Genomic DNA, 17,971 nt, shown 5'->3' with positions numbered 1-17,971 from the left:
GATGAAAGAAGAAAGTGACAGTCAGAAGATGGTCACAGAGGGGAAGGTGTGGTTTGAAAATTCCCTTTCCAGCTTGGTCAAACACTACCCTTACCTCTGAGCCTTTGTCAAGCAGATGGTGTAATGAACATTTATTCAATATTGAACCCTACCAAGGTCCTAAACAGGCACCAGAAACTTTTCACATTTTGTGTGTTCCGTACTGAGCACACATCTATCCTCCTTCAACATTTCAAATTGCCAAGAAGGTGCACCCACCTCCATCCCCAGCTCTCTTGGTGATTTGAAATGCTGCAAGTCCCCCTCCCCTTTGTTAAAAGTTTGGTGATCCCTGCACGATTGTTTGAACTTGCCTATGTACCATGTGTGAGAATAGAAAAATTGCTTACCTGATAAATTTAGTTCCTTAGTGTAAGACTGATGGACTCAGGACCAAAACTGGTTATGCTCCCCTGCCAGCCGATGAATGGGATTTCAAAGCTGATGTCTCCTTAGAGACACCCCTGCAGTGGCCTCAGCCCTTCAGTACTCTCTTCAAAAGCCACTGTGGACATACTATCAAAAAAACGTGATCGAAAAAATGATCAAACACTGATAACCGTAACTGTACTCAACAAAACACTGAACCCCAGTAAGATTATATAGATCCCCTGATCTAGGAACCTGATGACGGTTTACCCGTAATCTCTTGGAAATCTATACTCTATCCACAGGCAAATCTTTGGAACCATTCTTGGGCAGCCATGGACGAGATGCTGAGTCCATCTGTCTACACTAAGGAAAATGAAATCATCAGGTAAGTAATTTCTCCATTTCCTAGCGTATAGCCAGATGGACTCAGGACCAATGGGATGTACAAAAGCTACCCCCAATCAGGGCGGGAGTCTGCCCGTGGTCTGGTTAACACCGCCCTTGCAAAGACTGTCTCCTCGGGCCAGAACATCCAGGCGATAGAACCTGGAGAAGGTGCGCAAGAAGGAGCATGTCGCCACTTGGCAGATGTCTAAGGAGACAGCAATCTAGCTTACGCCCATGAGACCGCCTGATCCATAGTGGAATGAGCTTTAACCTGAAAAAGTAATGTCTTTCCTGTCTCCACACAGGCTCCCTTGACCACCTCTTTAAAATCAGCGAGCTATAGTAACCTGCGAAGCTGGTTCACCCTGCTTCCTTCCACCATGAAGGACAAAGAGGTTCTGAAACTTCCACATACCGCACCAAAACATACTGACTTTCAAATGACAGAGGAGGCATATTCTTCTGTGTCCCTATGCTCACCTAGGGATGGTAACGAAATGGACTGATTCAAATGAAAGTCAGAGATTACTTTGGGCAAGAAGGATGGAATGGTATGAAGCTGTAACACTCCTGGAGTTATCCTGAGGAACAGTTCCAAACATGACAAGGCCTGTAGTTCAGAGATGTGATGTGCTGAGCATATAGCAACCAGGAACACAGTTTTCAAGGTTAATAAATGCAAGGAAAGACTGCACAGCAGCCGAAAGGAGGGTCCTGCCAAAACTCCAATACTAGATTAAGTTTCCACAAGGGAACCGGCCACCGTAGGGATGGCCGGAAGTACTTCACCCCTTTCAGAAAAACAGGCCACATCCAGATGAGCCGACAGGCAGGTTCCGTGCACCTTGCCCCTAAAACAAGAGACAGCCGCTACTTGGACCTTCAAGGAGTTAAGGGTCAGACCTTTATTCAAGCCATCCTGTAAAAATTCCAGAATTAGTGAGATTTTGACAGTCCAAGGGGAAACCCCACATTCTTCACATCAGGCCTCAAATACTCTCCAGACCCGCACATACTCTAGGGTCGTAGAGAACTTCTGACGTGGAGTAGGGTGGCAATTACTGCTGCCGAATATCCTCACCTCATCATGCAAGCCCAGTCAAGGGCCAGACCGTAAGACAGAATAGAGTCTGATCCTTGTGAAGGACCAGTCCCTGCTGCAGCATGTCTGAGTGGTGGGAGGCACAAGGGGGTCTCCACCAGGAGTCTCTGCATGTCTGCCTACCATGGATGCCTGGGCCAACCTGGAGCTATTAGTAGTATTAATACCCTGTAGTGCTTGATTCTGCAAATGACTCTGCCCAGCAAGGGCCACAGAGGGAAGGCATATAGCAACTCCTCTTCCAGCCAGGTCTGAAAGAGCGTCTATCCCCAGGTATTACTGATCTCTTCTGAAACTGAAGAAATCGGGGAACCTTCACATTGTGAGATGTGGCCAGCAGGTTTGACGGGAGACCCCAGCAATCTACTACCAGCTGAAAGACTTTGGCAGGCAATACCCACTCTCCTGGATCCAGACTGTCCCTGCTTAGAAAGTCTGCTCTGATGTTGCCTTTTCCTGTGATGTGGGAAGCTGATATTGTCTATGTAATGGACAGAAATACATCTATAAAGAAGTCTCTCTCCTGTGACACTTGTTGGCTTTTGTCCGATATTACACGGACTGCTTGACCCTGGAGTATGTGACTGAATTGTAGACATGCCAACCTGACTGCCCTGGCTTCCGTCAGTAGGTTTTGGTGCGGTATGTGAAAGTTTGTGGTTTATGTTCCAGAGAGCCTCTTTCTTGGTCCAGTGTCGCTGGAGAGTGAGCTACCCAGCCCTGGAGGCTCATGTCTGTCATGAGGAACAGTCAGTTTGGAGAGGACAGGGTTACACCCCTGCCCTGATGAGCTTCCTGCAGTCATCACTGGAGCAGAGAGTTGTGGGAAGTTCATCTGGGCAGGGATAAGTGGAAGCAAATCGAATAGTCTTGAGACTGCGGGTTTCAACGTGACAGCAAGGAGCGTTGAAGTGGTCACGTATGCCCTTGCCCACTGCACTACTTCCAAGGTTGCCGCCATCAAACTGAGAACTTGAAGATAGCACCGCATCATTGAGCATATCGTGCTCATCAACTTGGGATATCAACCTCCTTATCCACGTAGTCAGAAGGAAGACCTTGCCCTGCTTGGTGTCAAATCAGATTCCGATATTCCAAGAACTGGGAGAGAGTTTGAGACTGCTTTTGTTCAGGTTTACGATCAGAGTTCCTGAAGCAAAGGTCACCCGCAGATTCTCTTCCATGGACTTTGTATAGGTGCACCAGGATTCCCCTCTTCTCAACGCTGCCACTATTACCACCATAATTTTGGAAAATGTTCTGGGGTCAGTGGCCAGACCAAAGGGCAGCACCTGAAACTGATAATGGCACCCCAGCCCTGCAAAGCATAGGAAACATTGATGCTCTTGACAGATTGGCACATGTAAAAAAGAATCCTTTTTAAAACCCTCACCATTATTCATAAATCAATACACAACATCGCACCTATATCACTCCAAACTCAACTTCGTCCACACCTATCCTCCAGACCCATCAGAAGCACTTACAAAGGCACACTGTTCGCCCCTCCAGCAACATCATTACTAAGAAAAAGAGCACTCTCAACTGCAGGACCACACCATTGGAACGCTCTCCCCCCAGACCTACGCCTCGAACCCAGTCTACCAGAGTTCAAAAAAAAGTTAAAAACCTGGCTCTTCAGGCAAGCGTTCCAATCTCCAGAATGTAACTAAGCACCTTATCCTGATTGAACTTGGGAATACTCTGTATTATAGTTAATAATATGCAATTCTATGCAAAATTAAAATTTCAATTTAATCTTACGTTTAATTTAAGTTCAACATGCTAATTGGCCTAATTTTAAGTTAATTTATGAAAATATTTAAGGATTTATTGTTATTGTTCAATGTTCTTTGTAAAAAAAACCCCGGTCTGACCTCCCAGACCAGGGCAATCTTTTTGTTCCATGTAAACCGGACTGATTTGTATTGTATACAGGAATTCCGGTATATAAAAATTAAAAATAAATAAATAAGTAGGTAGGCCTCGGATAGGTCCAGGGAGGTTAAGAACTCTCCCGATTGTATGGCCATTATCATGGATCATAGGGTTTCCATGCAGAAATGAATCCTTCTTAGATGGTCGGTTGACATGCTTGAAACCCAGGATGAGGCAAAAGGAACCTTCCTTCTTGGGTACAATGAAATAGATGGAATAACGCCCTGTACTTTCCTGGGCACAGGTACTGGGGTTATAGCCAGGGAGCTAGAGATTCACCCCATTTGCTGGCCAACTTTTCCAATTTGCTTCTGAAGAGAAGAAATCCTTTAAAGGGCATCTTTGTGAGATTTGCCTTGGAGGTTGCATCTGCTGACCAATTCCGCAGCCATAGCTGTCTTCTGGCTGCCACCACCGAGGCCATACTTCTGGCCAAAGTACAGACTTGGTCCAAGCCCGCATCAGCTAAAAAGGCAGTGGCAGGTTCCATAACTGCTCTGGAATTCGCCCCCAAGTCATCTACCTCCCGAGAGATGAGCAGACACGAACGAGCTACTAGGGCACAACAAGAGGCAATCTGTAAGGTCATTGCTATTATGTGAAAGGCCTGTTTAAGGATGGACTCCATTCTTCTATCATGCGCATCCTTTAAGGCCATTCATCCCTCCACTGGGATAGTAGTTTGCTTAGACAGCACAGACCAGCACATCCACTTTAGGGAAACAAACATGCTCTCACTAACTGATCCAGTGGGTATAGAGATTCTAATGCTTGTCCACCTTTAGAACTGCTTTTGGGGCATCCCACTCCAGGTCAATCAGCTCCTGGATGGCTTTAGTACCAGAAAGTGGTAAGAGGCTTTCTGTAGGGAAATCAGAATGGGATTCTTCTTTGGTTCTCTCAGGGTCCACCCCAGGAACTCGCAGCATCTTCAGGGTCTGGGAAACAGGGCTGGCAGTTTGTCTCCATAGAAAAACCATAACATGGTCAGATATAGTTCTAAACCAGGGAGAATTTCCCTAGCTTCCAAGGAATCTGTATCCTCCTCTTCATCCATGCCATCCAGGTCCCTACCAGGGACACCCTTGGTGAGGCGAGGCATGCCTCAAGGTCTGCCAATAGGACTGGGAGAGGGAGGAGGGCTTACTGGCTGAGTTTCTGTCCGGTCAGGGGCAAGGAAGGTAGCAGAATACACCTGTACAAAGGCTTGAAGGCCTTGAAAAAAATTCCACCCAAGAGAAGGCAGCCGGGTCCATGCCTAGCCCAGGAGGTACTTGGTTAGGTGCAGTCTAATTTCCCTCTCCCATGGATGACCCAAGTCCTGGGGGTATTTCCATTTAAGATTTTGGCTAACCCATTCTATGAATGGGAGAAGCCAGGCTTAGCAAAGTCTGGGGAGGCTAAGTCTCTCTGGGTTTCTTCACAGTGGTGACATAAGCAAGAATCCAGGTCAGACTGTGCAGCCCTAATATGAAAAGCCGCACAGAAAGAAAGGTGCTTATGTTTCTTTGCCGCGGAGCTATCTGTGTATTCAGTCAGCTTGCACTTAAAATTTTATGCACCCAAATTTTGGGTGCCTACGCGGGGCATGGCGAGACTCACACACAGCCCATGCGTCTGGTTTTACTTGAATCCTGTGCCTAGTAAGTTATGCGCGTATATACGCACGCAGAGCCGACACACACTGCACGTACCAACACTCTATGGAGGGCAATACAGCATGCACAGAGATGTGCGCAAGATGGCGCCGCCGCAGCCTACCACACTGCATTCCGACCAAGCCTAATATGTGGGGCCTAGCCTACTGGGAGGCCGTTCAACCCACTCTGAAGCCCCACTTCCCTTTACGGGATCGGGAACGACATCGGTATGGTGCACCGAGCAAGGAAGACTGGAGGAAGTCTTATCGAAACCTCTCCAAACATCTCTAAATTGGGAGGTAAATCATCTACTTTTTTTGTTTACCAGTTGAGTACAGGGACGATCTCCGGCTGCAAGGGGAGAGGGCTTTGGTAGTCACGCTCAGCTTCCTACACTTGCTGCCTTTCAGCTGCTTAAGCAGCAAAGTCCACGCCAGGAACCTGACCATGGTACACCTCTGAGGGATCTCAGAAGTCACCCCAGGAATTCTCAACTGGAGAAGGGACCTTTAGGTATCACTGCAGGAAAGCGGGGCTCAATTTGCTCTGCTATTTAAAAAGTAGAATTTCTTCTTCCAAAAGGTACAGCAATCCCCAAACAGAAAGCACGTCCACATCTGCTGAAGAAAGAGAAATACTGAAGGGCTGAGGTCACTGCAGGGGTGTATCTAGGGTGATGTCAGCTTTTAAATCTAACTCATAGTCCGATACAGTAAAGTTCATGCGTTGAAAACACGCACTCCACCGGAGCACACTGTACTATATTGGCCTGTCAGTCTCCATCTGCTGGCAGGGGAGCATAACCAATTGGTCCTGAGTCTATCTGGCTACATGCAAGGAAAACTAGCTCTGGGCACCAATTGTCATGCAGAGCTTGTACAATCACAAAAGTAAAATGCAAAACAGAAGAAAATGTAAACTGACAGAGTTCTACACCAAAAAGAAGCTCATTTAAAAAAACCAAAACACAAAAAAAACAAACTCCTCCTAATAAGATAAATGACCTGAATGACATAGAAAAATAAGGCATATCATTCCTAATGCCAAGGCATGCAATACAACCCTCGGACAAAAACTATTATGTTGCCAAAGATGGCCAAACTGTACAAAAAAGGAAGGGTCCCACAAAACAGACCGGAAGGTGGTCTGTCAGAGCCAGAAGGCAGGTATTAAAGCTGTGAAGCCAAATGAGAAGTTAGATACGGTGAAATTGCTCACTTGCCGTCAGTTTCAGTGATTGCTTCACTAGACCGATGTATACAAATAAAAAGATATATGGTCACGGCAAGGTTATCTTAGAAAACTTGAGAAATTTATTTCTAATCTTGCCTCTGGTAAAGTCCCTGAAGGAGCCTTGTGCGAAGCTCGGCCAAAGTTGGGATCTTTTTGTTTGAGAGATATATGTGCAAATAATTTATTTTAATCTAAGGCAGTTGGTGTGTCTTGCTTTAATACCTGCAAACTGTTCAAAATACATGCAAATTAATAGATACCTTTGCATTAGGAAACCAATTTGAGAAACAGAAGTCACTGTGATAGGACTGTGCAATTCCTTACCTCGTACCCGTTTGCCACATTGAAAACCGTGACTAACTTCTGTGCATCACAGACTGCAAGGTGAGTGCCATCATGGGAATATGCTAGACCAGTCACCAGGCCTTTAGCTTCCAAGGCCTTCTCTTCACTCTTCAAAGTGTTCCCTTGTATGGAATATAAATGAACTTTTTTATCCTGCAAGGGAACGAGGAATTTCAGTTAGGCACTTGAAAATTTTATTTGTTTTTAGGAATTTTTCAAACAGTTGCTTTTTAGCGCACTGAAAACAAGTTTACATCCTTTTGTACTGACGCTGCAACAACAATTACGGTATATATTAATTTAAAAAAAAAAAAGTTAATTCAAAACCAAACACAAAAGTTGTAGTTCTTTTATTTGAAACATGTTGACTTTGCAAGACATTTAACACTGACCTGTTTTGGGTTTTTTTTTCCAGCTGCATGCTGGAAGCAAGGGATGAATCAGAGAGGGCATTTTTCAGAATGGGCGTGCAAGCGCAAAGTCCATGGGTACATTTTACTTGCAGGACTTCACATCAGAATTTTCAAAAGGGGAAAACACCCACCAAGAAGTACAAGCACAAGTTTGCACCACCTTTTTTTGCACAGGTACTTTGTTTACAAACCTATGTGCAGAAAAACACATGCGCTAAGTGCAAGCTCCTCCTCCTCCACTCTGACCCTGGTGACACCGCCCCCCTTTATCCACAGTGGGGGGGGGGGAGGGGAGGGGGCCCATTTTCAAAGACCCCCATCTCCTTACAAAAACTGTTTACCTTGCAATTAGTTACTAATTAAAACACGTGTAGATCTGTTTAGTTGTTAAGACCAACTAGAGAAGATTTGAAGTTACTTTAAGTCTTGACCTTTAGATATGGGTACAATTTTTAATCTAAGACACAGAAGAATATATAGTTTTTCCACACACACACACACACACACAGTTCAGGTGGTGTGTAAAAGCAAGAAAGAGAAAAAGATTCCTTACTGCTCCTCCCACAGCAACAGTGGAGCCTGCAGGATTGATTGCCACAGATTCAGGCTCATAACCAGGGTCATCAATTGAAAAACATTTCTTCTTATCCTTCAGCAAGACAATCTATGAAGGCAAAACACAGTTCACTTTGGATTGCATAATATACATATATTTACCTTAGATAAACTGAAGCTGTTTAAGGATATACTTTGTAATTTTTTTTTTTTAAATATCTTAGAAAAACAAACAAAAAAAACTGAACAGTTGGTAGATTGCTACCTGCTAGGGAATCGAACTTTGAACTTCTTGCCAAGCTGTCTAACCTGTTCAGCAACTGAGAAAATCAACTAGTCACTATCATGTCTCAAACTGAGAAACTTTGATCCTGAGGAAGGAAACATTACTATCACAAATATGATCTTTACTTTGTAAATTATAATTACAGATATGACAATAGGTTTCACAGCGTTCTGAGAATGAAATCAGTTACTTTCACAATCATTATGCATAGCAAATGGAAACATCGTATGTATGTACGTACAGGCATCCAACATATGCACACTCTGAAAACTGCAGTTGTGAGAAAGTGAAAGTGGACTGGGCAGGGGACAGTGAACAGACCACTAAACCAGCAACACCTAACCTTGGAGATATGGATTGCTGCTTGTATGACTCTCCAATGACAAAAATCCCATACCCAGCTGCTATGTTTTTATTAACCTTAAAAAAAACAAACCATTTATCTTTGTTCCATTTGATTTTGCAATGTGCCTCTTTGCAAACCAGATAATTTTGTATAAATCAGTCAGTGAAATGAAAAATAGCCATTTAACCAAAAAACTGCTTTCCACCGCCAGTTGTAGCACAAGACATGCATTTTTGGTTCATTCTTGGTGTGCTGAATTAATCCAATCTTGAACCTTGCACTATGAGGCACCCAAAGCTCAAGATCAACACTGCCGATTCATGACAGTCACCCCCAACATGATACACACTATCATCCTCAGAGCAGCAGTTTTCTTTAATATAGATTCACAGCCACCAATTTCCTGCAGCAGTTTAGGGGTAGATTTAGTGGCAAAAATTATGTGGCAAAGCTTCCAAAATTCTTCAGCACTTATTCAAAATAATGCAGATGCTTGCTTTTGGGGCTCTATAAAATTGTGTGTGTGTGTGTGTGTGTGGGGGGGGGGGGGGTTGTGGCTTTTATAGGTGGAGGAAATTTGGGTATCTGTACAGAGGAAGTGAGGAAAGAGGGAGAAGAACAAGGAAGGAGGAAAGATGAAGAAGGTATCCCTCTTCCAGTTCTAGTCCTGCTTTTCCTCATTTCCCTACCATCTCTCACCTGCATCCTAGGTGCCCTCTTTTTTTTTTTTTTTTTATAATATACCTTCATATGAAATCCACATCCTGTATAAGAAAATTTAAATATGGAGGAGCAGCGGGCTATGAAACAGGAAACCAGGGTTCAATATCCTGCTGTTGCTCCTTGTGACCTTGGGCAACTCAACTTTACCCTCAGTTGCCTCAAGTACAAAATTAGATTGTAAGCCCTGTGGGGATAGGGAAACACCTATAGTACCTGAATGTAATCTGCTTTGATGTATCCTTTGAAGTGCCAAAAAGTGGAATATATATAAATAAACAAACAGGAAGTCAACAAAAAAATTAAGAAATGTACTAATAATCCAAAGTTCACATATGATGGCCCAACAGGCATAACAAAAGAAATACACACATGCCCCCACCCACAAAAAGCAATGTTTAACTTAGCCAGATTTTATTTCAGAGAGCAGCAAAGCTGGTAAACATACCCACCTAAGGAGTCAAAAGTAATCTTAAACTTATTTCTAAGGAAACGAAATAAAATGATCAGTTTTGGCAAGAGTATAAAGTACATCCCTGGCATCCCACAGTACACTTACACTGGAATTTGACAAAGGTGGTGGCTCCCACATCTAGAACTTGCTGATTTAGGGCAATAAATTTTTCCGACAGAGTATCCCCAGAAAAATCTGGATAAACCCTAATCATTTGGCCTATAAAAAGGTTCAGTCCTGTTCTTGAAAGAATGCCCCAAGACTAAATCTCTGTCAAAATCCAAGGCAAAAGAAACTAACATCACCCTAGTCTTGACTTTTACCAGTCAAGTCTCAAATAAAATCAGTCTGGTTCAAAGTGACAGGAGTCACATCATCTACAAGTTCCTTTCACGTTATAGGCAGGGAAGTGAAATACACATGAAACTAGAGATTTTATGTATTTTAACATCTTTTCTATACTGTCATTCAGTTAATTACTATCACAACGGTTTACAGTAAGGCACATAAATTAATGTTGACAAGTGTATAGGATCATATAATCTAAACAGGTGCCATAAAAGGTTTGTTTACATAAAATTATGATAAATACTATTTGGTGAGTGTGATAAATTTTGTCCTTTTATACCTGTAGCATTTTAATTACAAGTATAATTTTATAACTGTAATTTCCTTTTTATGTTAGCAATGAGATAAAATAAAAAATGCGCACATACTTGGTTACGTGCTGTGTGTGGATGTTCTACTGCCTGCTCCCTTCCCTTTCTATTTTCTATTCTCTTTGTGATAAGCTTGTTTAAAGAGCCAGGTTTTTAAACTTTTTTTTTTTTTTTTTTTTAATGTTTTGATGTCTTTGTAATCTGATCTCTAGAGGCATGGTGTTCCATAGTATAGGTCCTGCTAATGATAGTGCCCTTCCTCTCACTTGGGTTAGTCTTGCTGTTCTGATGGAAGGGACAGTTAGGAGTGCTTTGTTGGCTGATCTCAGGTTTCTATGAGGGACATGTACACGTAGTGCTGTGTTCAGCCATTCTGCTTTTTCATTATGTATTAACTTGTGTATGGTGCATAGTGTTTTGTACTGTATTCTGTGCTCAATGGGTAACCAGTGTAATTGAGTTAGGGTTTCGGTAATGTGGTCTCTTTTTCCAGTTAGAATTCTTGTTGCAGTATTTTGTAGTAATTGGAGTGGAGTCAGCGTTGTGTATGGTAATCCTAATAGCAGGGTATTACAGTAGTCAGTGCTTGCAAATATTAAAGCTTGTAGCACTATTCGGAAGTTAGTAGGTGTTAGTAATGGTTTTAATCTCCTGAGAACCATGAGCTTTGCGTAGCCTTCCTTTAACTTTAAGGATGTTTGTTTCATGCTGAGTTCCATGCCTATTATTACTCAGAGGTTCCGTATTTTCTCTGCTAGTTCTATTTTCTGGTTGTTTTTAAGCATAATTGGGTTTTGAATGACCTCTATATTCTTTTGTTCTAAATGTATAAATTCTGTTTTTCAATGTTAATAACTAGCTCCATTTGGTTTAGTAGCTGTTTGATAAATATCTAGATACATGTTAGCTAGGTTTAATGTTTTTTTTCAATTGTGTCGTCGATTGGAGGATTAGTTGAATGTCAGTTGATCCCTGTCCACAACTCTTTACCATATACCTGCTGCCTTTGTGCCACATCTGGGCATCATACATTACATATATGCTGATGACATTCAACTAATCCTACCAATCGACGACACAATTGAAAAAAACATTAAACCTAGCTAACATGTATCTAGATATTATCAAACAGCTACTAAACCAAATGGAGCTAGTTATTAACACTGAAAAAACAGAATAGATATCAGCTCAGAGGAAAATTTCAATACATCAAGAAAATATTTCTTCAGCAGCTCATAGGGAGTCAGTAATCTAACTTAAAAGAAAAAAAAATGTATTCAAAAGGTTTTATACCTTCCAAGAAACTTGGTTTTACTCCTTATGAGTAAACTCTTTCACTAAAGTAACCTTGCTGCTTTGTAGATCAGGTGCCCCTCTTTCTTCCTCTCTCCTTCAACAGATCCCCTCTTCTACCCACCAACTTTTCATTTCCCCCCTTCCCTCACTATTCCTTGCTAATTGGTAGGTGTAGAAGAGTGATATTGTTTTGAGTTTTTGTAACTCTCCCTATCGTAACTTACAGTCATTCTAAGCAAAGAACAGCGTTCACATAATCATAAAATTCAGCCACTCTGCAGGGATTGCCAACTCTGGGCTTCAACAGCCTCGGTTTTCAGATAGATCTGCATACAATGGTACAGTACATGCAAATCTCTCTTGAGATCCAGAAACCCAGGCAAGTTTATGGTACTCGAGGACTGGAGTTGGCTACGGCTGCCAGACTACAATGTGATTTAAACCCAGAGTTGTAGCTCTCTCTGATAGCGGATGATTACACAGCCCGATCAGGGGTAGGGGTGGTAGAGGTTCAGCAGGACAGGGGGAATATCATGGGAAGTCTGTACTTGCACGCACAGGCAGCAGTTGCCTGTGCGTGCAAGTACACACTTCCCGTGCAACAGTGTCTGCCTTTTGAGCAGACACTGTTTAGAGTGATTCCACAGCTCTTGCTGAGGCATCAAGGGAGACCAGGGGTCCTTGTATATAGTCAATTAAAGACCTCTGCCTACAACCAGGTTATTAGGATACTATTTTGTGTTAAGATATACTTCAGTAGAAATAAACTTGCATCATTATAAACACTATGTATCATTTAATATTTTTACAGTGTAGATAATTCAGAAAACAAAAAAAAGATTGCCATTTACATAATGCAAAATTTCAAATATTTTATACACAAGAATGGTTGGGGGGGGGGGGAGGAAGGAAACAATGAGGGGTCCATACTTTTAGACAGAGAGTTGCTTTGAATTTCTTTAATAGGAGGCGGCTAAAGTAATGTGGATAAATGTCAACATTAAACAGGCATCAAGTCAGAATATTCTATAAAACGTTAATTATGCAATTCATCATCCTTAACCTACGATAGCTGCAGATGGAGGATTTTTCTTGTACACAATGAACTTTAGACATTTACCATATACTGTAATACATAAAAGATAGCTATAGTGCCCAAATTTATTAATGTTCAAAGCTGCTTGATATTGCGTGGCTAAAGACTTTAGGGAGGACTCTAGCAGTAATTGCTCAATGTGGTAATGAACTTTAAAATAAGTGAAAAGTATATTTGTGAAACAAACAATTCTAGAAGAAGTGCATAACCAGATCTCACAATTGTACATCACATGCTTGAAGCTATCCGTGCTAAAATTGGGCCAAATAAACATTAAGCATTATTCCCATAGACAAAAAAAATACAAATAGGGAAAGCAAGTACATCAGGCACATTTGCCAGATGCCTAATTCATGCAAACCCTCAACATTGCTATAACTGGGTACAGAACTAGATGAGAACCTGGACAGTCTTTGCAAAACACTTACCCGGCCAATGCATAAAGCCACAGTGTACCCTCCAGAGCCCACTGCTACACATTTTGGCTGAACATCCATTTTTACAGCATCTTGGGGACTAAAAGAAAAGAATATATAAAATGTCTATTAAAAATTGAAATTGTAAAGGCTTTAGCTTTAAAGATTATCTAGACATATTTCTCGCTAGCACTAAACCACAATACTGAGCTTTGACATTGTATATTTTACTACAGCAGAAATAGTAACACCACAGCACCTGCTGCAGTTGAAAAAAGTAAAAATTCATGATCATTGTACATGTTGCTTTAAAAAAAGCCTAGAATATGTAATATGTTGTTTACAATAAAATGTTTGAGAGGGGGAGATTATATTCTATAACGTACATCATGCCTTAAAACCAGTCTAAAAATACTGAATGCTCAAACTTAACTGTGTAAAAGCACTCGTACAGAAATAGCAAGACCACTGTATCTTTCATGGATTCAGATATATCACTTAAAATGCATAGATTTTAGGTGATTTTAATCCTATCTCCATGCAAAGAAGAAAAAGGGAAGCAGAAAACCCCAGCTGAAGGCAGTACAGTTGGCAGGCACAGATAAGAACTGCTTGAGGCATTCTGTGCCCATCTACAGAGTGGGCTCCAAATGCAGTTTGTGATTTAGCTGGACCACACACAGGCTCTGAATTTCCTGCCATGACTAGCAACTCTGATTGATCTGGCTACATTAGTCTGCTAAATCAGAAGTTACCGATATTCATTCAGTGTTATCCAGCTAGCTTTAGGAAAACTGGAGAACAGTCCTGAAGTGAGCCAGATAATAGGAACCCCCCTCCACCCTACAAAGAAACCACAAGTTAATGTGACCTGAGCTGTCACAGATTCAGGCAGTATGAGATTGTACTACTCCCACTCTGCCTTTCAGAGCTTTTTGGGGATCCAAGGTGGTGGCGGAAGGGGAGCAAATCAGCCTCCTACAATTATTTGATTGGGATTGAGGGAGGGGGCTGCTCAGCCAGCTACTTTTTTTTTTTAATTGGATTGGGGAGTGCTGGAAGTGAGAATTTAGCCATTGTTCTGCTGCCTTTTTTCCCATCCGATAGTCAGTAAATCAGTGAGCAACAAAAGTTATCCAGATAATGTTAGTCAAGAATATTTAGCAGGAGAATTGTCCTGCTGAATATTTGGCTCAAGCTAAGCAGGTAACCTTACCCAAAAAGCTTTGCTGCTCCCCGACTTACTGAACATGGACATAAATATACTCATTTCCTCTTCAATAGTTTTAAACAAGACCCATCTAATCTTTTTTTTCTACTTCTGAAGTGAGTATATCAGGTTACCCTGCCATTTCTATATGTTTTGAATAATAACTAATCTATTTGTTTTTTAAAAAATTCTACTTTTTTTTTTTTTTTTTTTTTTTTTAAGGTGTAGTAAACATTTTCTTTGAAGTTTTTAAATTTTCACTCTTATTGTCGAAAAGTTTTATAATTGTATTCGTTAGGGATGTGCATTAGCTTAAAACAAATGGGATAAAACACAATAAGTCCATTTTTGTTTCATTTGTTGATGACCAAAACAAATTGCAGGGTCCACAAATTTGAACGAAAATTTTCATATCACTCATTTCTGTTTCCCATCCAAGTCTGACAATGCATTGCTGAGCAAACAACTGGTAACTATAGCAACCAACTCTTGCCTAAGAGCTGAGACAGGATAAGATGGCAAGGAGACCAAACAGAGAACAAATCGCATTGAAGCATCTTTTTAAACTACCCTATATCTGCCATCTGGATTAAGTGACACCAATGTCCTCCCACTGAAATATCTGAGCAGGTGTAAAATTCTCCATTTCCTTTCTAGCAGTCGGTAGAGAAGTATCTGTTTTTGAAAAGCTCTCTCAGAGCTGGGGGGGGGGGGGTGGCGGGGGGAAACCAAAACAAAAAAAACCCCTTTACAATGGTAAAGGACTGTTTCTGATCCTCTCTGGTGCAGTGGTGTTACTCACTGTGAGAAAAAGAGGCAGCAGCACTGCTTGCTTTCTCTGTTCACTGAGGGAGTGAAGGTGAGGAGCAGTGCTAGTTATGCTTTTTGTCAGTATTTAATATAGCACAGTATGGTGCAGGGATTTTTGCATACACTAGTGGTACTATGAGTGATGGAACAGTAAACCTACCAGAAAATCCATACCTCGCCACCTTACAGACCCCCTCGCCCAAACTATATAACCATGCCTCCACTAAAGCAAGAGCGTTTTCCTTTGCCGGCCCCTTGCTATGGAATACTATGCCCTCCGAACTACGCCTTGAGCTGTCTCCCAAAACATTCAAGCAAAAACTCAAGACATGGCTATTCACGCATGCTTATACTTGATATACATATGTCTATCTACTCCTTTATATGCCTTGCCTTTATCTACCCAATACATCCTTTTATGCACCAATTCTGATTTCCCCTTATATCTGCCTATTACTTTCAATACCCGTCTATACTACTGCTCCTAATTGCAACCTAAGTGCTTCTCTCCCCTCTGCCCACCTCTAATTTAGAATTCCATTTCTTCTTTATCCTTCCCTAACCTCATACCTAAATTTCCTAGAATCCCTATATTCTCCAGCTTTGTTTAACTCAGTTCAGTTAAGTTGCACCTAAATGATTGTTTTGATTTAATTACTTCTACTTGTTTTATGTTCAATTACCTATATATTAACCCTTGTTAAATGTATAACGCTCCGGCGTAAGTTCCTGTTCTCTGTACACCGACGTGATATCTCTGATGAGCGGCGGTATATAAAAAACTATAAATAAATAAATAATAATAAAATATTAATTAAAATTCCTTTCCGATATCAAAAGCTCCAGTAGGCACTTCAAATTCCATCATACCACTGCGAAGAAAGGGAAGTGCAGGGAATAGCATGCAGAGCCAGCCCAGGCTTGTAGTAGCAGCAGCAAGAAAAAGGGCAGTCCTACCCCTAAACGAAAGAGAGCTTTTTTTAGCTGCAGAATGGCAGGAATGGAAGCCAGCTCAAGGCAGTAAAAATTGAAGTTTGGAGAGCATGTGACACCACCACCTGTTCCTCTCTCTCTTGCTTTGGAGCAGAGGGAAAAAGGCAGAAGAGCCATTCAAGGTTAGCATTAGAAGGGCAGGTTTATGGACAGGGGCAGCAGAAGTTCAAAAGCCAAAAACAACATGCTTCTCAATCTTTATGGTTACTGCTTCTCAGGCAACAGAAGCAGCATTTTAATTGATTCCAAGGAAGAAACATATCTGAAATTCCTTAAAATCAGAAATTGAAGACATAATAGCTGAAGAAAATTTGGAATATTTAGTCAATAGCATCTTAGCCTCCAGTGAGATAATGGGAGAAATAAGAGGATATTGACAGTGTTAAGACCAATTCCCAGAAAGAGCATGTGAACAATGTCCTTGAACTTTTACCTTACGGTCCACCCTTAACCTCAACTCCAGTGCCAGCATTAGCCCCCAAGGATGCAGAAAAGAGATTGCACAATGCATTCCTGGTCTGCAGGCACTTTAAAAAGTGAAGGAGAACCCATGTTTTGCTCAATATATTCACTGCAGTAATGACATCTGTCAAGAGAAGCAAATGGGGCATCTGACAAATGTTAGTATTCATGAACTGCAGAAGAAGCACCTGCTAGCACTGGCATCAGGGGAGGGTGACAGTACTAGCCTGAGGACCCTATCACTCAAAGCAAAAGCCAGAGGAAAGGAGTTGAAAAGGGGAAGACTTTTCCCCCCAAGTTTCTCTCATGGCCTCTTCCACCAGTCAGCAGGCCAGCAGAGCCTGCCATGCGTCTGCAGCAGCAAACCACCATGGAGAAAATGGGGTGCTGTTGTGTATTGCTATCCGGAGGCAAGCGGCAAGAGCATCGAAAGTAGTGAGTACGACTGGGGAAATGATTTCGCTGGATGACCAGCCTCTGCAGGTAGTGGAGATTATGGGCTTTAAGCGTCTGTTGCTATATTAGCCGCCCCCCCCCCCCCCCCAGTACAAAATACTATCATGCACTACATTTAGTAGACAGGTTATCCCCAGCGTGAACACCATATATGCTTACATCTCCCCCTCATGGCGCCCTTGTGGTTCCTGGCCAAGACAAGGGCAGGCAGATGATCTAACAGGGACTAAGCATTAGCAGGTGGGCTGTGCTACACTACACATGCTGGTGATAGAATAACGCATGAAGTATGAGAGCTACCCAGCAGCCATATAAAAGATGCTGAGGAGTTAGCAGCTAGATCAGAGAGGCAGGAGCCTTCAGAGGCAGGTTTCTTTGTGACAGAAAGTGGGAAAACTATGATAAGGGTAATAAAAGATGGGGGCTTTCAGGGTATCCTGAAGGGTTACTTTGCACATTTGCTGAAGTGAGAGATGCCTTGTGGCTGGGGGCCCAATGATCACAGGAATCTATTCCTGAAGTACTTCACAAGGTGCAGGAATATAGTGGGGCTTTTCCATCAAAGCATTATATGTGGGAAAGGGGGCAACTTCTCCTTAGGGAGCAGGAAGAATTTGGGATGCCTAATAAGAATCTGATTCAAAATACTGGAACCCACTAGAATTTCACCTCTATGACGCTGCAGAGATTAATGGAGCAGTAGACTCCCGTTCATGATCTGTCGCTGGAAACAGAGATAGGTT

General features: G+C 42.1%; 1 protein-coding gene across 1 annotated transcript in view; it reads right to left on the bottom strand.

The window, feature by feature from the left end:
- The window catches only part of WDR1 (WD repeat domain 1), a 102,097-nt gene that overhangs the window by 16,436 nt on the left and 67,690 nt on the right, over positions 1-17,971 (bottom strand). The window contains exons 8-10 of the mRNA XM_029590919.1: positions 13,310-13,397; positions 8,023-8,133; positions 7,036-7,209 (exon numbers count right to left, since the gene is read on the bottom strand). Of these exons, the coding sequence (XP_029446779.1) occupies positions 7,036-7,209; positions 8,023-8,133; positions 13,310-13,397 (373 nt within the window). The remainder of the gene's footprint in view (positions 1-7,035; positions 7,210-8,022; positions 8,134-13,309; positions 13,398-17,971) is intronic.

Source organism: Rhinatrema bivittatum, chromosome 1 (assembly GCF_901001135.1).
Source record: "Rhinatrema bivittatum chromosome 1, aRhiBiv1.1, whole genome shotgun sequence".
Lineage (NCBI taxonomy): Eukaryota > Metazoa > Chordata > Amphibia > Gymnophiona > Rhinatrematidae > Rhinatrema > Rhinatrema bivittatum.
The sequence above is the reverse complement of the archived record's forward strand: the minus strand, read 5'-3'. Positions and strand labels throughout refer to the sequence as shown.